Here is a 25137-nt window from a genome sequence, read left to right as displayed (position 1 = left end):
GTAGTTTAACTCAGAGTGGCTTGTTGGGAATTATAGTACGTAGTAACGCAGATATAATCCCAGAAAAAAAAATACGAAGAGACCATAGGAAGAACTGCACAGTAGAGACGCGTGGACGGCTGCTTCACTTGATAAACAGTTACATGAAACACGCGTTCGTTGTCCCAGTGGAATGTGTTCGTAGGGAACGGGTGGTCGCACAGCCTCCCAAGCTCGAACACAACACAACACAACAAATCAAAAGCCCCTCATCACCCCCCCCCCCCCCCCCCTTTCCTCTCTCTTTATCCCGAAGAAGAAAAATACAGCCTGTTACACTACGGGAAAGCCGTCGAACAGTCTGGTTGGCTGGCGAGATCACAAAGTGTCGTAAGGAGATTTTTGTTTACGATCGGTCGTTCAGCGTTTCGGTTAATCTTATCTTCGGTGATTTGACAATAAATGAGGTAGATGCATCAGTGCCTTGCGGGATAGAGCAATTCATCTGTACATGCTTTAGAATAACGGGTCAGTGTCATATCTCTACGAGTGAAGACAGCGTTTGCTTTCTCTTTCGATGTATGAAGGCACGTAGGTCTTTCGTGATCGACTACGAGAACGACAGGTTCCTCAAGGATGGCGAGCCCATACAGGTCGTGGCGGGCGCCATCCACTACTTCCGCACACTACCCCAGCTGTGGGACAATCGGCTGACAACCATCAAGACAGCGGGGCTCAATGCGATACAAACGTGAGCAGAAATTTACTTTCCCTAGTCGCTAGTTTATGAAAATCAACGAAAAAAAAAATCAAGCAGATAAATCCAGCTTACATCTTCGTACACATTAAAAAAATTAATACCTATTGAAGCGTAAAAAGGGTGTTTGATTGTCGCGTGGCTAGCACCCTCAAGCATGAAAGACAAGCTCAAATTTTAGGTGTCTGGAAGAATATAATTTTCCCGTTTTCTGGCTCTTACTTGCGAGTAAGTATGATAACACCAACAGACTACTATATTAGTGCAATAAACCAGTCTTGTTATTCAGTTCTGGTGGTCTCAAGGGTGGGCCAGTCACGGAGATAGTGCGCTTGGAGGGCATATGTTTCGAAACTTCCTTCTTTTTCAAGATATTAATTGTTCTGATGCATGACTTGAGTTTAGCTTTGTGTGGCGGCCTGCCTACGCGGCCGCCAGTGGCCCATGTCGAGCCGCGGCGCATGCACGCGGAGTGCACACATGCGCAGTAAACCGCCGCGCTCGAACACAACCGCTCTCGCGCTCACTGTTTACAGCATGTGTTGTGAAGTGTGCTTAAAGGGGCCATGACACCCAATTTTCGCTCATAATCTGTGTTATGTGGGTTAATCCTTGGGTGTTCACAAACAATCTGACGAAATTTCAGTGCATTTGGTCGAGAACTTAATTTATAGCGAGCATTTTTATAAACACGCGAGCGGCCCGAGAGTCTGACGACATTGGCGCACTCGCGAGCCGTGACGTAACAGGCCGCTTGTTTTGCAAGCGTCTGCATTCCGGCCGACGATATTGTTTCGTGGTCAGCTGCGCGTTCATTGGAGCTATTAGAGCTTTCTTCAGTTCGGCATTGAAAGTTGAACGGTTTGCAACGGCTGAAACTTAGGTAGAAGAAGACGGCTCCACTCCATGAAGCACATGACGTCACACACGCCACGGCAAAATGGCGGTCGCTGGCGGTGGGCGGGGTTTACAACCGGCGACTTCAAGGGCTCATTTTGCAATGAAATATGCTTTTATAGTCCATTTTCATGCATGTACAGGCACATAGACCCCCTACTTCTATATTTCGCTGAAAACCGGAATTTAGTGGGCGACCTTGTCATGGCATTAAGACTTCACATTCGCCATAGATAGAAAAATTGCGATTAAAAATGTTTCGCGGCGTTTTCCACGTTACCATTCCGGGACTAGACACTGGATCTGACCAGTTAGGTGTCCATTGCGCTAAAGAAAATAGGTGCCCTATAAATTGTTTGTCAGTCTCTTTAAGCTAAGAATCGGTGTAAGCGTTCTACCTTTCTCTTAGTGTAGACTGCAGATAAACTGCAGAGATTTGTGTCAAAAGCACCCTTATTTTTTTGTTATGTGTACAGTCGGCGTCAAAAGTTTAGACCACTAGGTCTGAGAAAACTTTAAATTTCTCAGCAACTCGAGAATGTATTGTTAGTGCGTTTTAGAACAGGCCATGTGTCTAAATTCAAGGCTGCTTGACGAAGCAGCCGGAATAATCAGCTTTTTCTTGTGTCTCGTGGTCTCTAAACTTTTGACGTCCGTAATCAGTCAATCAGTCAGTCGGCTTGTCTACCTGAAAGCCTAGCATGAGCTTGCTTGAAAACGAGCGCGTAACGTAGACGAGGACACTGCCTAGCATTAGTGCGTCTGCACGAAAGTAAAAAAGAAAAAAAAAACTTGGAGCGATGGCGTACACTGAAAGGAGTACTGACACGAATTTTAAATAGTTTCGGCATGTTGCGCTAAATAAAAACGCTGGCGTCGAGAACCCTAAAACGAGTATCGTGGTGCCTGGAAATGCGTCGGATATATTTTCAATACCACTGCATTAAAAAAGAAAACACTTTCAGTTTCGATATCGAGGATTCTCAGTGACGTGTCATCGCAGTGTGACGTCACGGGGAGACAGCAATTCGCGACGTACTAGCGGCTGATCCGTCATCTGCTCGTGCACGGTGCGCGTAAACAGCGATTATAGTGAATTGTCGTCCTGCGACCCCGACAGTGATTTCTGCAATTTAGGCTGCATGCAGGACGCAGAATTCGCGAACTCAGTAGAACTGTGTTGACTCGTCGGGATAACGTCCATTGCGGTGGGGCTGGCTTGCAGATACTGTGCGACGAAAACTTTAAAATCAAAATAAAATATTTTATACGTGTTGTCTGACGTGTGCATACCAAGAAAACGCAAAAGGTCCCTTTTGCGATGTCTCAAAATCGTGTCAGCACTCCTTGAAGTCGAACCTGCTTGGTCTAGTGCTTATTATTAAGGTGTGCGAATGTTCGAAAATTTCGAATAACGAATCAAATAACATTCTAATCGATTGGATGCTCGAATCGAACTGTACATATTGTAAATACCGACTATTTTTCGAATGCTTTTCGAGTAATCAGCACCGACCGAAAGGAACAAACATTTGGAACAGCCAAAGGTAATTTTTCTTCTTTTAATCACTAAATTACAAATATGCATGCAGCCCAAGATTTCTCGAGACTACCGACGCTATACTGATTACCGGATGAAGGCGTTTTTTTTTTCTGGAAACTCTACTCTTACTCAATTTTTACTATGTTGCAGCTGCATCGCATTAATCAGTTCCTGTCTTCATCGTGTAATAACCGAAGGTGGCGACTACGGTCGCATTCAGCTTTATTAATAACAACAGACGCAAGGGCGGTGTTTGCATAAATTGTTCTTGCAGATACAGCTTTCAACACTGATGTTTATATGATTTCGGCGCCGAGGATCGTGTTATGATGACAGGTTTATTATGTTTTATTTTACAGCTTTAGATGTATGCGTGGTGTTCGGTTCAAAATTGGTTAGTTTTTTTTTTTGTCTCAATATTATTTACAAGCAGGCGACAAAGCATCACCTTGACTATTGTAGTCACTGCTGTATTTCAACCTGCAGTTACAAAATAATTCGGAGGCTTTGGTCGCTGCTGTATACGAGCTTACCTCAGCTTTCATAATTGTGGTATTTGAGTCGGTTAAAAGTAGCCGCAATGTTCCTTGGTGAAAGTTTGTGAATATTTTTTTCAAACAAAATATTGTGGAACGCTATAGGACTGTTTTGAAAATAGTTGTCGTACTATTCGAAAACTATTCGAAGAGTATTCCATTAGTATTCGTATTCGATTCGGTGTCATCACTATTCGATTCGTATTCGATTCGGTTCCAAAATTCACTATTCGCCCACCCCTAGTTATAACGATCGACTGCTGACTCGAAAACCGCAGAATCGAATTCCGGCCGCGGCGGTTGCATCTCGATGAAAGCAAAATGCTGGAGGCCCGTGTGCTGAGATGTATACACGTGCACGTTAAAGAACCCCAAATGGTCGAAATTATCTGGAGTCCTCCACTACGGCGTGCCTCATAATCATATCGTAGTTTCGGCATGTGAAACCGCAGACATTACTGTTAGTTTTTGCGCGTTGTTTACTCTACTCACCGGGCACATGTCGCGAGACGCAGATACGTCGAGTGGAGCAGCCACGAACCCGAGGAAGGCCAATTCGCCGGAGCTCAAGAGCTGGTGCACTTCTTGAACTTGGCCCAGAGTCACGACTTACTGGTTCTGCTCAGGATAGGCCCGTACATCTGCGCTGAGAGGGACTTGGTGAGTGCTCGTGCGCGATCGCCTTTCTGTTTGACGCAGTGTCAAATAAAGGAGACGAATGGCTTCAGTACGAAGTGTCTTTACATGTGTTCTTTCTTCTGTGAAAGGTTTGCGTTTTTCGGGCTTGTTTAACTTTGTTCTCTGGTTTGTTTGTACAAGTCTAAGTTTATTAAACACACAGTTAATATATATATATATATATATATATATATATATATATATATATATATATATATATATATATATATATATATATATATATATATATATATATATATATATATATATATATATATATATATATATATATATATATAGCCACCGCAGCCGTGGCTTCATGGTTCGGCGTCCGCTTCCAATGCGGGAGGTACCGGGTTCGATTCCCAGTGCCGACCGGGAACCCACCGGTTTTTCCAAAGGGGTAGAGGAGTACACCTACCTGGCGCTCGGTTGTTAATGGGTACTCATCTCGAAAGGTGGCCCCATAAGGTTCTGTAAAGGCCCCTGGGCGCACCTTAACCCACCACAGCCTTGGTGAAACAGTTGAGCATCCGCCTCGGCTGTGGGAGCCAGAGAATTGCTGCCGCCGGGTACCTACCGGTAAAATAGGGACACGCGCACTTCCGGCCTGGTGCTCGGCAGAACGAAGTTCAAAGTCGCTTGGGAAATTGGCGGCATGCGACCCCGCCAGACCTAAAAATAAGGTCACCCTCTTTTATATATATATATATATATATATATATATATATATATATATATATATATATATATATATATATATATTGAGATTAATTATCTTCGACACGTTTTACAACGTCAACGAAAGTACAATGCGAGTTGGAACCATAATGTATATTGCGCACCACAGCAAACATTTTACAGAAAATGTGCGCTGAATTAGCGTAACTTAGCATGCAGCTTAAGATGCACAACTTATCATACATAAGTATGGCAATCGAATGAGAAGGCGATGCGGACAGGGCCCGATATGGCGTTCCACTCAGGCGAAGCATGAACGTCCTGTTTAATTTCTTTTTTTGCTATGTAGTTTCTTTTAAGTAACAAGCTCAAGGAAGTCAGCTTTACATATCCTCTTGGGATCACACTCGTGTACGGGCAAATGTGGTTCTTTAATGCTTGCGCGTAAAAAACTGAGAAATTTGGCATACATGTTACTTTTTTGCTTCCTATCGCTCTGCGGCCGTCACTGGTCCTTGCGCCATAAGATGCCCGACGTCATCACCTTCGCTGTTTTGCTTCTCTTCTCTTAAATCTTGGGCGCCGACGACATTTTCTTTCTCTTCGTAATCTATTCACCTTACGATTACCTCACAGGGTGGACTGCCATACTGGTTGCTGTCGCGAAACGCCTCCATTCGACTTCGCACTGCGGACCCAGGTAAACGCCGCCATTCATGTGCTAATACAGCCGTCTCGTGTAAAAAAAAAATACTTTTCAGTGAGTGCTGGCCGTTTTCGTGAAGGCGAGTAAGAACAATCACTGTTTGCGATATTTGTTACAGAATACACCAAGCCCGTCGAGAAGTACTTCTCTTGGCTACTTCCACTGATACGACCACTTCTGTATGCGAACGGAGGGCCTGTTATAGCTGTACAGGTCTGTATCATACGTGCTGACGGGTCCACTGCTAAAGGGAACACTGGCGGGCAGGGCATGCCCGGATTTCGTTCTCCTACAAAAGCATGGTGGCATAGATTTGCACAGGATTGTACTGGTGACTGACAGTTCTGACTCCTTTTGATAGACTATATATTGCCACGTACGCACGAACAATCTTTCCGCATCCACTTGCCGTTAGGGGGCTAGCACTATGAAGGGTGTTCCCTTTAACACTGGACCGTACTGTACACGTAAAAGCGCGCATTCAATGTCTTCTGCCCATTAAAAAAAAGTTTTCTAGCAGTTCATGCGAGGGCTGTCTGTATCAAATACACGGCCAATTGAAAGAATTTTCGGCGCGCCGCGTATTCACAAATAACATCGTCCCTTACCTGACTTCACCGTCAATCAATTATTTAGACAGTCTTTAGAATGTTGTATAGTGTTTTTCCACCATGCAGAATGTATATTGTCTATCGATGATTAGTATAACGGCTCACTGACCAACGCCAAAAAACACACAATGACTTTCCTCGATCTATACAATTCCCCTGTTCACGATGAGCCGGTCGTCACAAATATCATTTATTGATATATACTCATATATATATATATATATATTATATATTATATATATATATATATATATATATATATTATATGTGTATATATATATATATATATATATATAATATATATATATATATATAATATATATATATATATAATAATATCTATCCTCTTCAGACCCCCGCGTGCATTAAATGCACATTTGTTTTTCCCGGTTTCGAAATTCGCGCCACTATTAGAGCCAACATTCTTGGTGCAATCGCATGCTCTATCATGTGGTGCCATCTGGGTCAGCAATACAGGAAGCATACTCCAGTGGAAGCCCCGTTTTCCCGCTTTGAAACATGACGTCATTCTCGTCTTCGACGTTCTGCTCACGGCGTCCAAGTAATTCGCAAATGCTCAATAATTATCGTGTCATATTTCTTAATTGTTGTTTAAATCTACTTAGGAAGGGTTTAGGGATAATTTCCACACGTCAGTAACCTAAGGGCGAGTATATTGTTTATCACAAGCTGTTTTCTTCAAATGTGCATTATAATGCACACTCGGTCTCAATGGGTGCTTTTTCCTGCGTATGTTTGCCAATCTGATGCGGTTCGTTACTCTTTGGCATTAAGCTTTGGCGTTGTTTTACCTAGAATCAGTGATAAAGAAACGTGTTCTTGAGTCAATGACCAGCAACGACACCTCGGACCTAGAATTCTCATATGATGAGGCTGTCCCTTCCCCATTACCTGTTGCCGGAAGACAGGTGTGGTGCAGAATTTGACAATAGGCAGTTTTCGAATAGTGTACGCTAAGTTAGCGTTAGCGTTTGCGGCCCGCTATTTCCATCACTTAACGGGAGCTCGCAAGCGGAAGCGTACGACGCATGCGCAGTTGCGCGAAAAGCCAACGCAAAGCTTTGCATACGCTACTTGAAAGCTCCCTAATGAGTCACAACAGAAGCTGCTGAAAGCCAAGGTTGGGCCCATGCCTGCTGAGCGAAGAAGCTGCGCAAGAAAGCCACATTTCAGAGCTTGGGGGAACTAGATCCTCCTCGAGGTGCCAAAACCCAGGATATTCTCAGCGCAATAGGCGTGCGCACAGGGGGGGGGGGGGGGGGGGGGGGGGGGGGGGCGCTCCCCCTAGTCACCTAAGAGGGGGGCCACAAAATCTGCCCCATACATTGACCCCCCTAGTCACCTTAGAGGGGAGGGGCAAAATCTGCCTCGTACATTGACTTAGTGTGGGGGGGGGGGCGCTGCGATGAACCTTCACCCCCCCCCTGATGAGGAACCCTGCGCACGCCTATGCTCAGCGCACAAAGTTCCGGTGCATCACGTGCAACATTGTTCTTTGCATCACATCCGCGCGAAACTTCTGCAGGCAGTTTCACAACAAATAAGCGTGCTTATCGCGAGCTAATGTAAAATTTCTTGTAGGCGAGTGTCGTTCGTTTTCCGTGCATTGAGACCCAGTGTGCATTATAATGCACACACTGCTGTGCAAAACTGTTTGCCGTACAGACGCAATTTTTCTCTGGTTTAATACAGCATGTGTGTGCATTCCAAAAATGTGTTTTGATTTCACCTGTGTGGCCACAAATTTGCTCAGGTCTCAGGAGGATATATATATATAGCAAAGCTGTATGATTGTTTTTCTTTACCTTTTTCGATAGAAATTCTAGGGAAACGTTCGCATTTCATGCCTGTGAACGGGGCGGGTTGGAGCGCACTGTATATCTATATATGTATATAATGCGCGTGTGCACCACGATTGGTGTTGGGCATTCTGTGCAATGGATAATAAATCAAGATTATACAATTAATTCGGTCGCTACAGATATACTAACCGGGGAGATTTTATTTGCGTGATTTTCTCTTTCTCTTAATCATCGACGACATTCTTGCAGATCGAGAACGAGTATGGCAGCTACAAGGCATGCGACTTCTCGTACATGGCCTGGCTGCGGGACCTGGTGCGTCATCACCTGGGCCGTGACGTCATCCTTTACACGACCGACGGCGCTGGAGATGGTTTCCTACAGTGCGGCAAAGTCGACGGTGCCTACACAACCGTTGATTTCGGTGCAGGTACGCGAAAAAACCCGAAAATGTAGGGCGATAAGTTCCCCGGTCGCGCTAAAATCTTCATTCATCGAACGTGGAACGTACAGGCGCCGACTGACCTCAACATGCCTTTGAGCACCTTTTCTTTTTTAAAGCTCCTGCGGGAGGTGCTGAGAATGTCTGCACGTTGTTTTAATAGATTTTCCTTCCAAGTAGTTCGACGTTTCTTCTTAAGTCACTGCATTTAACTGGGATAGCGGCATGTATAGTCGAAGCGTGTAGACTTCCCGTCGTCATTGCCTAAACCAAGACAAGCAGTAAAGTTAAATTTCTGCAAACCAATAGCCCGGTCCTTTCCGCAGGACGAGAGATAGTCAGTTTTTTCTTAGCATTAAATGCAAGCAAAAACAATCTATCTCTCGTCAAATTTGTCTTAACCGTGTTAAATCACGGCAGCTTGCCTGCTTAAAGTGTGTTGGGCCTCAATGCAAACTTGTGCTCCGCAGCTGCACTAAGGGCCCTTCACCTACAGAGGGACTTCAGGCTCCATATTTGAGCACTATTTTTAGCGAACTATATCAATGACTAAGAGAGCAGGCCAGTGACTCCCCTCACCTTACTCTCAGCAGGCGATAACAGTGGCAGGGACATCGGTGCGCGTTATCTCCTACCACGGGTCTACGTAGTCGGACCCGATCAATAGCTTTTTATGTAGGGGCTGTACGTCTCAAGGCTGTATGGTTTTCACCGCATGCATCTTTGCTTCTTTACCGCGCATGTGTAGTCTTAAATATGTACTATTTTAATACATTCTTATAACAGCAGATATATATGCACAACATTAGGCAGCGCCGGTATTGTGCGAGTTAATGTTGCAGGCAGGCCCGTGGCAAGGGGGGGGGGGGGGGGGGGGTGTGCCCAGCCCCCCCCCCCCTCACACCCCGAAATTTTGATGACACATGATGTTTTATCAAAAACAAATCATGAAAATAGGCGTTTTTCTCAAATAGTCAAGGCTTTCAGCAAGTGCCCCCCCCCCCCCCCCCTCCGAAAAAATTTCCTGGCTACGGGCCTGGTTTCAGGCATCACAGAAAACCATACAATTTGTTTGTTTGTTTTTTTCTCAAGCATAGTTAATGCTGCATTGTAAATTTTTTGCTTTGATAGTCGCTTCATCGGGTGGCTTGGTTGCCTTAACTTATATCATTGGACTTTTTTTTAATGCTTATCTAGAAACTGCTTCTAAACCCTCAGTGTTCTTCAAGTGGAATGCTTCGCATTGAGATAGTAATGCTTTATAAAGCCAAGTGGGCAATCAAACTGACTTCTATCACCCAGGAAATACCCGGATCCACGTACCCGAGCTTATACTCTCGCTGATAGGCCAGTACCTGGCAATTCGAGATGCGAGCAATGAGCGAAGTGACCGAAAGAGACTGGCATAGCCAGTGAAAGAGGGAGAAATGGGAGGGGGGTTAGACCTCCCCATCCCCCCCCCCCCCCCCAATATTTTCAATCTGGCGCATGTACACACAGAGCCGTGCACAGGGTTCCCCATTAGGGGGTGCAGAGGCTCATCACAGCGCCCCTCCCTCTCTCCCCTGCGCTCGTTGATGGAGTCCAAAAGACAATATGCTTCACAATGGAAGAAAAAATGAAAATGAAGCGATGACATGCTCTTCGCAATGAAGTGCCTTTGGTCCCCGGGTTCCCGGCAGTAAAGATGAAAAAAAAAAAAGCAGTTCTTGGAAAGAAATATCAGGGGCGTTCGGCCGCCATTATCGTCAAAAACCTGAGTGCCATAACCCATCTCTTTGCAAAATGACGGGACAGTTCCGACTGAGTAAAAGTGTGGGGCAAACTTTGCTCCCCCCTCCCCCCAAACTGAGGTTATTAGCCCCCCCCTGACCCCCTTTCGCACGCCTATGCACGGACATACAATCCGAAAACCCCCCAACACTGAAAAGAATATCTGGCTACGCGTCTGGAAAGAGAAATTGATCGACAAATCGAGGATTGCGTGTCGGGCAGTTGCCGATGCGTCCTCGTTTCCAAGTGCGCTGACGTAACAAGCGGCTTCTTTCTTCGCTCGCGATACGTGTCGCCAGACTCGGACCCCGAGGAGATGTTCGCTGTCCAGCGCCGACATCAAGAACGGGGACCGCTGATGAACTCTGAGTTCTACACCGGCTGGTTGGACCACTGGGCGCAGGAGCACAGCACTGTCAGCACGGAAGCTGTGGCCACTGCTCTGGACAGGATTCTGAGCATGAACGCCTCCGTAACGATGTGAGTATTCATTTTGATTGATTGATTGATTGATTGATTGATTGATTGATTGATTGATTGATTGATTGATTGATTGATTGATTGATTGATTGATTGATTGATTGATTGGTGCCCAGGTACATGTTCCATGGTGGGACATCATTTGGCTACAAGGCAGGCGGTAAGCTTAGCACGATCAATTAAAGCAGTCCAATGCCCTAGCTAAGTGACTCCGACCCAATACTTCAACTAATACACCGTACGCATGTACCACAAGAGTTTGCTAAATGTGGAACGAACGAGAAAAAAAATCAACTTTATCTCACTAGGACCGAGGGGCCCAGATTTCAGTCATTCAGGCAACCAAATAATGTAGTACACGAAGTGGTCAGACTGTGTCACTGTTTGCTTCTGTGCGTCTTATTTGTCACCTAATTTTCCTTTTTCCATTCTGCGCACAGCTAACGTCGATAAGGTAAACGGATTTCAACCTACGCCGACAAGTTACGACTACGATGCACCCATGACGGAAGCTGGCGACCCAACGGACAAGTTTCACGCAATACGAGACGTCATCGCCAAGGTATTTGTACTGGCGTCAGTTTGCTGGTAAAGGTGTATTAAGACGTAAGCCATGCATGTCGCATAAGTTAAAGAAAAAGAATCAGACTTACGGCAGTGTCGACCGTCGGGAAAAGCGCATACGATAGGATAGGCAAATTCAACAGAACAAAAGGGTCAATGGTCGATTGTCTAACGCAGGTGGCTTTCTTACGGAGTCACAACAATGTTCTCTTTCAAAGAATCGCAACAGCGCCTGCTTCTGAAACAGTATATTACAAATGTATATTTCACCACGTAACGCTGCTGCGCGTGCGCATGCGCAGTACCTTCCGGTGCCGCATGTTCCTGTCCCGGAGCCTGCAAAGAAGATGGCACTGGGGAGGCTGCCGCTAACGAAGGTGAGCACCGAGGCAATGCAGCACCACCAACGTACAAAAAAATTTAAGAAAAAAAAAAGAAAAATAATAAGAAGAAAAATTCGGCAGATCCACGCGTTGTGGGAATCAGTTTCATGCGAAGCAGTCAGCGAGTACTTCTATATGCTGTATTTTATGGCTTTGAAGGCCACTAGTTAGTGGCCTTCACACGTAAACCAATGACGCACTATGCCATTTCTATCGAAGGACGGACCATTGCTTATGCCCGAAACCACAAATTTCTGGGTATAATCATAGATAGAGACCTTCGTTGGAGCCCGCATGTGTCTTACATGAAACAGCGCCTGACAGCAATCTCCCAGCTGTTCAAGTTCCTGAGTGGAAAAACCTGGGGGATGTCGGTCGACGCAATGCTGGAACTGTATAGATCACTGTTTCTCAGTTTTTTGAGATATAGTCTGCCTATACTGACTAATACATGCAAGACAAATATTCGCACTCTGCAGGCTGTACAAGCTCAGGCTCTCAGAGTTTGCCTTGGCTTGCCAAAATGCGCGTCGACTGAAGCGACTATTTCCATCGCACGGGACCAACCTATGGAAACGCACATTGCGGTTGAAGCCTTGAGAGCTCATATTAGGCATTTTTCCCGGGCCGATTGCCACCACCTTGCAACATTGCCTTCAGAAAGACCACGGGCATCGTATTGTGCAACGATTGCGAACCATTCTGCCCACCTTCCGTCAGGCTTCAGCCCCGCATCTAAGCCAGCGATACCTCCTTGCTGCTTCATTAAACCTGAAGTGCACCTCAACGTCCCGGGAATCAGAAAAAAATCTGAGCTCTCATCTCCACTGCTGAAACAGCTGTCTCTGATTCTTTTACACGAGAAGTACGCTGATCATGTGCATGTTTATACTGATGGGTCAACTACCCTCCAGTGTTCGTCCGGAGCAGTGGTCGTCCCAGCGAAAGCTATCAGCGTCACTTTCAAGACAGACCACCCAACGACATCAACAGCAGCAGAACTTGCCGCTCTTCGCGCTGCACTTGGTGTAGTCAACCGTGAACAGCCCCAACGATGGTCAGTCTTCTGCGATTCGAAGGCAGCCCTGCAATCTTTGCTATCAGCCCTGCGACACGGACTATACGAGCAGTTGGTCTTCGAGGTTAGATATCTCCTCCATACTTCGACAGAGAAAGGACACCATGTGACATTTCAGTGGCTGCCAAGTCACTGCGGCCTGATAGGCAATGAACACGCCGACAATGCTGCTCGATCAGCTCTTCAAGGTGACAGGATCGAGACGATACCCCTATCAAGGACCGATGCTGCTAGCCAACTTCGAGTGGCTGCACAGGAAATGACTTCCTCCACTTATAATACAGCAAGCAGACTGCACAAACACCACCGCCACTGCCCGACCAACCTGCGTCTTCAGACACCTACGGGACTACGCCGAAATGATGCCACTCTGCTGTGCCGTTTATGGCTAAGAGTGGCTTTCACAAAGTCATTCTCCTTTCGAATCCAAATGGCTGACAACCCGTTTTGTGACAACTGTGGCAGCGAGGAGACACTACAGCACATCTTCTGCGACTGTCCTCGCTACAATGCGCAGAGAAAATCCCTCGCAGTCGCTCTTGCTCGCATAGATCCCAGACCGATGACGGCAGAAACCATTCTGGAATGTCGTCCTGATAGGTCATCGCGGGTGAAGGCGACGAAGGCAGTGCTCAACTTCTTGAAGGCATCAGACCTGCACCGTCGGTTATAGACTAACGTCGTTATGATGACCGTGAGATGTGTGTGACTTTTTGTGCGTGCGTGCTCTCCTTCTCTCTCTCTCTCCCTCTCTCTCTATCTTTATATCTCCCCCATCCCTTCCCCCAGTGTAGGGTAGCATACCGGTCCTTCTAGACTGGTTAACATCCCTGCCTTTCCTTTCTCTCCTTCTACTCCTTCCTTATGGCTTTGAGCCAAGCGTTACGAGGTGGATCGACGTGTTTTTGTAAGTGTAGTAGCTGTGTGCACATAGTGGGCTTACCAGGCACGTCGACATCACTGGCGTTTAAAGGGTAAGTTATGGTGCGACGTAACGTCAGCCCTCACTAGAGTACATACATCAGTATTATCGAAACTAAGTGCACTTTATGGTGCAATCATGTGAATATCATACGTAACTTTCGTTAATGTATTCCTCCGGGGTCGAGCAATGCTTGAAATAGCTTGCTGAGTCATAGGAATAGAAATGTAATGTTTATTAGACTGCTTTAAAGCGGATTCAACACTGGAACCACATACGTTATTTTGATATGACGGCTGTATCGTAGGGGCACATATGTAGTGTTTATTGCTTTCTTCTAAAATTAGATAGCCAGCACCACAACCACACTTGGCGTTGCACCGACATTACGCCTGCATAGGCTGTCTTTCCAAACCAGTTTATAGGCCTTGCGTGGCTCTGTGGTAGAATACCTGATTGCCACGCAGAATGCTTGGGTTTGATTCCTGCTCAGATCCTAATTTTTATTCGTTCCATTCATCGGGTCAACGATGCCGATGTAGGTTTTTCTTAACGCTCTCGCATTTAAATTAACAATGTCTGTTCTCGCCGTTCCTGGGTAGATATAAACTGTCAATCAGCTGTGGCGCCTACGCGTACACCGCGGGTACGCGCGGTGTACGGGTATGCGCCACACGTGTCTGGAGGAAAGGGTTTGACGACGTACGCGACAGGATTTTTACGTTATTCATGTCATGACCCGACATTCATATTCATCAAATCCTCCTACCCTCCCATGCCAGTTTTGGTCTACACCAAGTTAACGATCATGAGAGCACCCAGACGTAGGCGGCTAGATAGATAGATAGATAGATAGATAGATAGATAGATAGATAGATAGATAGATAGATAGATAGATAGATAGATAGATAGATAGATAGATAGATAGATAGATAGATAGATAGATAGATAGATAGATAGATAGATAGATAGATAGATAGATAGATAGATAGATAGATAGATAGATAGATAGATAGATAGATAGATAGATAGATAGATATAGTAGATAGATAGATAGATAGATAGATAGATAGATATATAGATAGATAGATAGATAGATGATAGTAGATAGATAGATAGATAGATAGATAGATAGATAGATAGATAGATAGATATAGATAGATAGATAGATAGATAGATAGATAGATAGATAGAAACGCTCAAAGTGCCGAAGGTTCGCTAAGAAATGCTTCGCATTTGAACACTCTGAAAATAGGACGCATAGCCACTTCTCTACATAGTGTGTTTTCGCGCGCGTTCCTAGATATATATACGACTATAGTCGTATATATATATAGGAACGCGCGCGAAAACTAGAACTGTAGTTCTATACCAACAACTGCCTAGAAATTTCTAATAATAAAAATGGTTGGTGCACGACAGGTATACTTTTAAATGCGAAGCATTTCTTAGCGAGCCTTAGGCACTTTGAGCATTTCTATCTATCTATCTATCTATCTATCTATCTATCTATCTATCTATCTATCTATCTATCTATCTATCTATCTATCTATCTATCTATCTATCTATCTATCTATCTATCTATCTATCTATCTATCTATCTATCTATATATCTATCTATCTATCTATCTATCTATCTATCTATCTATCTATCTATCCGCCTACGTCTGGGTGCTCTCGTGATCGCCTCCTTAACTAGGCGTGACCGAAATTACCATGGCCCACCACGGTGGTCTAGTGGTTATGGCGCTCGACTGCTGACCCGAAGGTCGCGGGATCGAATCCCGGCCGCGGCGGCTGCATTTTCGATGGAGGCGAAAATGTTTGAGGCCCGTGTACTTAGATTTAGGTGCACGTTAAAGAACCCCAGGTGGTCGAAATTTCCGGAGCCCTCCACTACGGCGTCTCTCATAATCATATCGTGGTTTTGGGACGTTAAACCCCAGATATTAATTAAAATTAATTATTAAAATTACCATGGGAGAGTAAGATGATTTGACCAATATGACCGTCTGGTCATGACATTAATAACGTGAAAATCCTGTCGAGTACGTCGTCGAACCGCTTTCTTTCAAACAACTGTGGCACACAGCCGTTTACCACGGGCCGCAGTGTACGGGTATGCGCCACAGGTGATTGAAAGTTATATCTACCCAGGAACGGCGAGAACAGACATTGGTAATTAAATTTGAGAGCATTAAAACAAAGCGACATCGGCAGCAGCTGACCCGACGAATGCAAAGATTAAAAGTTAGAACCCCAGCAGGAATCGAACCCAAGCATTCTGCGTGGCAATCAGGCATTCTGCCACAGGGCCACGCGAGATCATTAAACTGGATTTGAAAAACACCCTATGCCGGCGTAATGTCGGTACAACGTCAATTGTGGTTGGGGTGCTGGCTATCTAACTTTATAACAAAACAATAAACGCTACATATGATACAGGCGTCATGTCAGGTTAACGTCTGTGATTCCATCATTGGCTCCGCTTTTGCAGCAGTTTAATAATAATTCCAATTGTATTCCTACGATTTAGCAAGCTAAATTCAAGCGTCGCTCGATCCCGGATGAATACGCTAACGAAAGCTACGTATGATATTCATATCATCGCACCGTGAAGTGGACTTCGTTTCGATAATACTGACGTATGCGCTCTAACGTGAGTGCTGACGTTACGACAGACCCTAGGTTACCCTTTAAACGCCATTGTTGTCGAGGTGCCTGGTAAGCCCATGATGTGCACACAACTATAACCATTAAAAAAACGCGTCGATCCACCTCATAACGTTTGAGCCCTCGTAACCTCGAGGGCTCAAAGCCAAAAAATGCGGCATAGAATTACTCGCTAACTGCTTCGCATTCTACCGCTTCCTACAAGGCGTGGGGTCTGCCGAATTTTTTGTGACTTCGAATAATCATATAGATGACACACTTTACAATGGAGGAGCCATTAGAATAAGCATCAGGCTGTCCTTGAAGAAAACAAGATGGCGTCAACTCCGTGCAGTAAACATGAAAAGCTGAGCATAATAGAAAAAGATGGCTGATAAAGACGAAACAGACACGCTATATCATTGTCTTTACATAAAATAAGAAAAATTCATTTAAGATCGCCTCTCCAACTTGGAAGATGGCCTGCTAAACACAGGGAAGGTGCGTACGCTAGCTACACTATATCCAGCTCAAAGTTGTTGGGCGGTTGTCAATTCATGGTAACCCTTCTCCAAGATCCGCGCATGTGTTTGAGCTTATGACCTACAGAGTCTGTAGGTCGTAAGTTCAAATACTTGCGACACAAAGGGTAAACATTTCATTTCCTTGTGTTTTTCTCGAAAAGCCTTTCGGGATTTTGGTAAACAGTGTTGAAAATTCTGCGGTAAAATATTTACCCCGTTTATTCACAAAGATTAAGTTGCTAGTGAAGTTAGACGTGCCACTTTGGCATGCAAATGAAGTCATTACCTTTACAATTTTGCTTTACTAAATCCTGTATCGTTTGTGTGCTTTTGTTTGTGGTATCATATTCCCTCAATCTGCTTTTGCGATGTGCGCAATTGTGTCTCGTTGTCGGCGTTATCAGGCGATTTTCGAATTCTCACAAAAATCGAGTATTTCAGCAAAACCTGTTAACCAAGTATTTCTCACGGCTTCCGTTCCCTTCCCTCTCTACTTTTTATGTCCTATACAGTTGTACGATTTGAAGGATGTGAGGGAGCTTCTGGTGCACTACAGGATACCATCGGAACTGCCATTGTCGTTTGAGCGAATTCGGCAGGTAAGAAAAATTTCACCGCCCGAGCTTGAATCCTACCCGCTCTTTACAATGGCGCCATAATTTAGTCGTACGTAGACAGAATGTGCTGTGAGAAAAGCGCGGGGCCAGGACTACCGTTTTCACTTCTCGGAAACCATGAGCAGCGAGAGGGTGGAAACGTGTACATTTGGGCCAGCAATCCCAGCACTTCGCGAAAAAAAAAAAAAAACGGCGTCACTGCCATCACATTATTTCCGAAGCAGGAAGGTTCTCTGTTGCCTCTTCACATCTTTCTTACTCCTCAACAGGGGCGTAGCCGGGGTGGGGGGGGGGGGTCAAACCCCCCGAAATTTTTCAGTTTTGCTTGCGTATATATACATGCGCACATAAAAAACGCGCGCACGAATATACATAAAGTATGGTTGAACCCCCCTCCCCCCGAAAAAAATTTCTGGCTACGCCCCTGCTCCTCAATGACTAGACTTCTTCTTTTTGTTTTTTTGTTTTTAAGGGTTGGTAACTCATGGATGTTAAGGTAATGCGGTAGAAACCGGGAAGAATGCACAAGCTGTCCAACTGTATATGTATGCATAAGTAAAGCAAGTACCATTGTTAGTCTATCAGGAATACAGCCCAGCGTGAACTGGAACAATTCAGACATGGACATCTGCGTTGAGTTTATTTAGGAGCATTGGTCGAAGACCCATCTGTTCTTATGGAGGACGACTGTTCTGTTTGCCAAGCGCAAGTTTCTTCACTCGCATCTCTTCGCTATAACAATGGACAGATTAACAAATGACACAGGCGCGATGCAGTCTTAATCTTCTTCTTATTATTATTATTAATTTTAATATTGGTAGTAGTAGTAGTAGTAGTAGTATTAGTAGTAGTAGTAGTAGTAGTAGTAGTAGTAGTAGTAGTAGTAGTAGTAGTAGTAGTAGTAGTAGTAGTAGTAGTAGTAGTAGTAGTGAATTATCATTGAAACATTGATATTCCAGCAATTGCTAAATGATTTGGGAAGAGAAAGCCTAGAATCATATTTATAAATAGCTACAGTGATGTGCAAGTTCAAAAGTGAGAGACAGAAAAGCAAGACAGGAGTCCGTTTTAGTGTAGGTGCATTGGAAGATTTTTTAAACTATTTCTTCGTGGCTGATTCATTCTGACTCGCAGAGCCAAGCCCTGGTGCTGTACGAAACATGGGTGACTTTCCTTCCGAGAGATCCGGCAGTGCTTAGTGCACGTGGACTCCGTGATCGAGGATATGTCTACGTGGATGACGTACGTGTGCTCTTTGAAGTTCAACGTTAAGCAGAAGTCAAGGAAACAAGTTGCTTGCTTTATCCGTCATTACGGCTTACTGTAGTCTTCTGCGTCTGTTGTCACTAAACGAAATCCTTTTCGCGCGGCTCAGGGTGTACCCTGTTAGCCAATGCCAAAACGCATTTACTAACGTGCTATACAGGGAACGTTATGGTGCGGGTGCTTGCAGGTCTACCAAGGCATAATTTCGCGTATGGACAACGTGTACAGCGTCATGATCCCGGTTACGAAAGGCCAGCGGCTTACGATACTGGTGGAAAGCCAGGGCAGAGTCGGCTTCGTAGATCTCAATGACCCCAAGGTAAGTTGTACTAGGCGATCAAGAAACGTGGTGTGCGGTAGAACGCTAGGTGCACACAGAGGCGTAGGCTTCCCATTTGACCGGTGTAAGTGGAAGGAGAGGGGGGTGGCGGGGGGGGGGGGGGGGGGGGAGGAGTCAACACGGGCTATTCAGTGAAGTACACAGAATAAATCTGTCATTGTTGTGGTATCAAAATTTGGAGATGTCTTTATGAAAGGTTCATTCCTGCGGCATACTACATATGGTTAGAACACAATGCAGCCCCTAATTAGGGCTGCTAGGGTGCGGGGCCCCGGGTTGGGCGCCATATCCAGGGAGCCCTATTTAGGGACTGTATAACACTAACGTGTTAACGTAATTTAAGGTAGCGGGCCGTAACGCATTCCTTGCCTTTTTATCATAACGGGAAACGTATTCGGTTACCTTTTTTTTTTGGTAACGCCAACAACACTGCATAAAGGAAGTTCAAATAGCCGCAACGCCACCTAACCAGCGCGCGGTTTACGTGTGTAACTTTGTTTGTTTGTTTGTTTGTTTGTTTGTTTCTATACAAAACAAAAAATAGAGCAAAGGCAAAAGGCGAGAGCACCTGACAAACGGCTGTGCTCCAAATAAACGCGGCCTATCTCTCGGCAGATACTGCGTAACGGAAATACTTAAAAACGTCTAGACGTTTTTTAAAATGTCATCGACTATATACACCATGAATTAGATTATTTATCGTGCAAGATAGCCGATGCGACATTTTGACGTGAACAACATTATTATTCCATAAAGGTAATCGCCACGCATGCTCGCTATAACGCTTTTTTTTTCTTTTTGTAATTTTTTTCCTGCTAAGGGACTCGGCCGGAACGTCACTCTGTCTGGAATAACGCTGACCGACTGGAACATAACGGCCATTAACGAGAAGGATCACCTGACTGCACGACGTCGCATTGACGACGGCGTGAAGTCTTGGACGCCGGTGAACCAGTCCGTTCCCAGCTGCGACGTCTCTCCACCGGGTCTGGCGGTCTACCAAGCGACGTTTAGGTTCGACGTGTCCCCACCTCTAGATACATACCTCAGGCTCGACCACTGGAAGAAGGTTAGCGAACGCTGCAGTTACGAAGCGATTCTATAATATAGTAGAATCTCGTTGATACGATTCTTCGTGATAAGTTCTTCTTGATAATGAGTGAGTGTGACAACTACACTGAATATCCTGCAGATTGATAGCCTGGGTCTAGGCCGTGCCGAAGGCAGTGGAGAGACGTTGCCTCTCGGTAGCTTCCCGGTCTTACTGAATCACTCAAAGTTGGTCCTGGAGATCTGAGCTAGTCGATGTCGCACGCCACCGCGCCCTCTAGTTCATCCGGAGGGACTATTTCGCAATCCCATAGTATATATGTTCTAGGGTGGCTCCTCTATCATTACATAATCTGCATTTTCCCTCGGAGTATAATTCCGGAAACATGCGGTTAAGTTGTACTGGTTAAGTTGTACCTCCAGGCGCTTGGCGCTCCGCGCTTCAAGGCGCTTCCAATATTTTACCTAAATAAGCAGCTGCTGTAGGACTGTGTTAATGCATGGATGGATGGATGGATGGATGGATGGATGGATGCAAAACTTTATTGGAATTCCCGAGGTGCCCGACTCAGCGCGCAGCGGACCGCTCCCACGTTGGGACAGTCAGGCCAAGCCCCACCGCCTCATCGTGAGCCCTCTGGGCAGCCCATAGTTGAGCCCCGGCATCGGACAAATGACTGTGTTAACGTATTCTTTTGCTTTTCCTTGTACGCTTTGAATGCACAGGGTACCGTCCTCCTCAACGGCTTCAACCTCGGCCGGTACTGGACACCCATGGGTCCGCAAAGGGCGCTGTACGTGCCGGCAGTACTGTTCAGGGAAGAAAACTTACTCGACATCATCGAACTGGAGCAAGCACCCTGCGGGCAGGAATCATCAGACTGCTACGTCGAGTTCGTCGACGAACCTGACATCAATGGCCCCGTGCCACTTTCGAAATTATAATAAATTTGTCTGCTGCTTTATTGAAACGTTTACGACATGGATATTCCAGTAGTTCAAATGCGTAATCTAATTGAATATCCCCCCTCCCTACCGCAAAAAATAGGACCTTCGAGTAAAACGAGATAGACGTAGCTGTAGATGTAGATGTAGATCCTGTACTGCTGGCTCACACCCACTCAGGGGGATTGGCCAAAAATCGGGTAGCTTAGAAAAAATTATTTAAAAACTAGTAATGAGAATAATTTCCTATTTTGTATAAAAAAATTTTTTACAAGTTAATTTTGTGAGAATAATAATTTAAAAAAATGGAAAAAGGTGGGTGGAATTAATTTTCATCAAATAATAAATACACAAATATAGAAACGAATCTTGCTGTACTTTGCTTCTGGTTAACTATGGAACTTTTGAACTGTGGTTATTGTTTAAATCTCTTTGACTGTTCTAAATCTTGCATGGCCTCGCATACTTTCCCTCTGCTATGCCCAAGGGTAAGTGCACCTAGAGATAGACGTGTTATTTATACATTGTATAATGCATCCAATGCCACCATTACATTGTCATCTTCCTTCTGTTGTCATTGATTTCTTCTGGAAATATTTCAATTGCTTTGTGCAACGAACGAGCTCCGGTGAACACTAATTCTCACAGCATTCGCTTGAAAAAATTGCGGTTTTTTCGCGTCCGGCGTCGACGTTGAATAGCTCGGTACATCAGGGAGGCGCAGACAAGTGAGAATTCATTTGTATTACTTTTTATTGGCAAAATCAGCCGAGTAATATTGAGGTAACTCTGACCAGGTAGAGCTATGGTAGTTCAAGTGTGCACTGCTAGTATTATACAGTACGTGGCTGCTATGGGCGCAACCAGCAATATTTTTTTTTTTGGGTGGGGGGGGGGGGAGGTAGGGGTTCAACCATACTTTATGTACGTTCGTGCTTTTGCATGTGTGCGTGTATATATATATATATATATATATATATATATATATATATATATATATATATATATATATATATATATATATATATATATATATATATATATATATATATATATATATATATATATATATATATATATATATATATATATTATATATATATATATACCTTTATATATATACCTTTCTCAAGAAAGGTCTTGAGAAAGGTCAGGCTCTGACCGAAACGTCGACGTAATAAATGAAGTTTTCTTGAAGTGCCACCTCTCATACTTATACTTATACGGCAACCAAAGGCAACCACTCCTTCAACTATATATATATATATATATATATATATATATATATATATATATATATATATATATATATATATACATATATATATATATATATATATATATATATATGCACAACTGGAAAGTTTCGGGGGTGTTTAAACCACGCCAGTCGGCTGCGCTAGTGGGGGCTATGGTGGCTGACACCGTTTGGTAGGTGGGCCACGAGAATGAAATGACATTTTTAATTATAACAGACGCGCGCTTTTATTGATGTTTGTTTTAATCGGTGCGCCCAGCCAAGCTCCGCCAGTGGTGGTCAAGCGTGTTGCACAGAAGAGCTTGCATTCCTGTCTCTATCCGCCTCGTGCGCTGCTGCTTTCAGTGGTACTGGTGGCGCTACCAACGGCGGACGGTGGCGATAGGTGGATATGCGCGGCCACTGGCGCGGCTCATAGAAGCCGTGGGCAAAGCGCCTGTTACTCTCGGTTTTTCTATTCATGTTTCATTCTGGTTTGATATTTGTACTGCCGACGCTGCTCCACTAGACAACCATGCCGTCTGTTACGTCGATTGTTCTATATTATTTGTTTTAAAATGACAGGCCCGTTTTTTTTTTTTATGCGTGCGCGCGATGCACTGCGTACGTTTCTTACGTGCATGTGTCCAAGTTGTTTGCGTGATCTGTTAACACAGATGAAATAAAAATTGTTGCAGTACAAAACAGCATTCTTGTTTTATTGAACACCCCAAACAGTACAACAACAATGACTATTACGGCTGTATGCCTGCTTAAGAAACGCACAAAAGACACGCGATTTTATCTTCGCCCAACACCCGTAGCACTCAACTAGGCCAAGAAAACCAAAATCTAACTTGCTGAACGTTTTAACAGCCGTCACACAGCTGCATAATAATGCGTGAAAGTACTGTAGCAAATGACCAACAAACATTCACACAGCGTTTTTTTTTTTTTGTTCACAGACCGTATTAACATATGAGGAAGTTCTAACTGCATTGCAATCACATATTTCGGAATATCTAATCACTTTCACCATTGAAGCCACAATCCTCTAACACATGCTCTTTAAATTGAGCATGGCATTACTCGACTTATATAGGAAAATGCGCACGCGTGGCATTACTCAGATTTATATAGGAAATGCGCACGCGTGCAATGTATCTCGTATGCGAGATTCTCCTTTGGTACGTGCAGCTCAAAATAAAATGCGATTCTAGAAGTAATGTTCGTGGAGTAGCGAGCATATAGCAGAACAACTACTTACAGCTTCACTTACCTTTGCAAAAACGGTATTCCAATTGCAATTCAATATTAACCGACGCAACAACGATAACAAGACGCTTGTTGCACACAGGCGTACCAGGTTGACGCTCGAGGCCAAGCGCGGTATTTTAAGTGTAGCACAATTGTGCGCGTACAGTACGCTAGAATATTCTGGCACAATGTCGTCAAGCTTGCAGTCACTTCAGCGGTTCCCACGATGTAGCACCAGTTGACGTCCTCGCGTCATCAAACTGCTACGACGCCGAGAACTACGCACACAGCTGACTTGGAAAAACGCGGTCTTGCAGGAGGCCATCTTGTCCCGCAACCAACGGACAAAAGTACACAACTGAGGCGTCTGAAACATTGCCGTTGATGAGATGGCAGCTGAACGAAATCAGGGCTCATCGTCCGACGTGTGGCCATCGCCTTAACACAATATTAACGTTGCAACGTTCAAGGAAGAAGCGACGAAAGCGACGAGCCCAGCCGGTCTTGTCGAATGCGCTACAGCACAGTGCAACAGTGCTACAGTGGCTAGCGCGCGCGGCGCGCGCTCTCACGACCAACGAAAGAAATAAAAGAAAGTGGAGAGAGGAGTTAGCTTGGAGCATGGCCAGTCGGTGGAAGCAAGAGGACGTGTTGCGTCGTCGGTGTGGCGTATTGTCGAGAGATGGCGCTAGTTTGTTTTTGCGCAACGGAATCGCAAACTTCATTGAAAATGCATGGGATCCTATGGGGGTTTGTGAGAGGGCACAACCGCCTTAGCCGAGCGGTGGCGCCACCATACCGATGCACGAGGCGGATAGCGCATCGGTGTTCTGTCTGTCCAGTCGGAAACTGCACATATGTGCTACTGAAAACTGTTCCCTACATTCGGTAGTTTTGTGCGTTACTTGGATGCTGTCGGCTTGCGAAGTTTTAGCGCTGGCCCCCCATAGCGCCAAATTTTATCTTAGACGACGAAGAGCAAAAAACAATGCGATCCTCACAGGAAATTCCAACGAAAACAAAGCAGCCGTAACCGCAAAACCTTTTCGTTTTTTTTAATTAGGAAAAAAAAGAAACGCACCTTACTTTTAAAGGGGGCCTGTAACACTTTTCCCAGTAACCATCGAATGGTTTCAGTAAAGGATTTCATTGCCTCACGAATCGACTGCCGCTAAAATTTTTAGAATCCGTCAAGTACGAGCGGAGTTACAGAGACTTGTCACACGCTGTATATATTGATTTCTCTCTTCTCTCGTCCCGACGAGCGCGCTCGAAGCTAAGCAGGGAGGGCTAGCACTGCGAAAAGAAGTTACGTCACGCGTGCGCCATGACCTTGAGCACTTCTTTTTTTTACTTTCACTGTGGTCGCGAGCGAGCGCGCGGAAACGTGGCGGCC

The 25137-nt window shown here is 44.9% G+C and overlaps 1 protein-coding gene across 6 annotated transcripts in view; it reads left to right on the top strand.

Annotated features, from left to right (window-relative positions):
- LOC119382660 (beta-galactosidase) overlaps positions 1 to 25137 on the top strand; it is a 139653-nt gene that overhangs the window by 20550 nt on the left and 93966 nt on the right. For 2 of the 6 annotated variants that reach the window (XM_037650458.2, XM_037650459.2), the window contains exons 2-15: positions 567 to 730; positions 4228 to 4372; positions 5708 to 5771; positions 5896 to 5990; positions 8461 to 8641; positions 10726 to 10906; positions 11023 to 11066; positions 11347 to 11468; positions 11773 to 11847; positions 17542 to 17628; positions 18781 to 18888; positions 19100 to 19231; positions 20073 to 20321; positions 21029 to 21263. In XM_037650458.2, coding sequence (XP_037506386.1) covers positions 567 to 730; positions 4228 to 4372; positions 5708 to 5771; positions 5896 to 5990; positions 8461 to 8641; positions 10726 to 10906; positions 11023 to 11066; positions 11347 to 11468; positions 11773 to 11847; positions 17542 to 17628; positions 18781 to 18888; positions 19100 to 19231; positions 20073 to 20321; positions 21029 to 21247 — 1866 coding nt within the window. In that variant the 3' untranslated portion in view covers positions 21248 to 21263. Of the gene's footprint in view, positions 1 to 566; positions 731 to 4227; positions 4373 to 5707; positions 5772 to 5895; positions 5991 to 8460; positions 8642 to 10725; positions 10907 to 11022; positions 11067 to 11346; positions 11469 to 11772; positions 11848 to 17541; positions 17629 to 18780; positions 18889 to 19099; positions 19232 to 20072; positions 20322 to 21028; positions 21264 to 25137 lie in introns of those variants that run through there. The other 4 variants (XM_049412285.1, XM_049412282.1, XM_049412283.1 and 1 more) reach the window with 4 other exon arrangements.

The sequence above is a fragment of the Rhipicephalus sanguineus genome, chromosome 2 (assembly GCF_013339695.2).
Source record: "Rhipicephalus sanguineus isolate Rsan-2018 chromosome 2, BIME_Rsan_1.4, whole genome shotgun sequence".
In the NCBI taxonomy this organism is placed as follows: Eukaryota; Metazoa; Arthropoda; class Arachnida; order Ixodida; family Ixodidae; genus Rhipicephalus; species Rhipicephalus sanguineus.
This window is presented reverse-complemented; position numbering and strand designations above follow the sequence as displayed.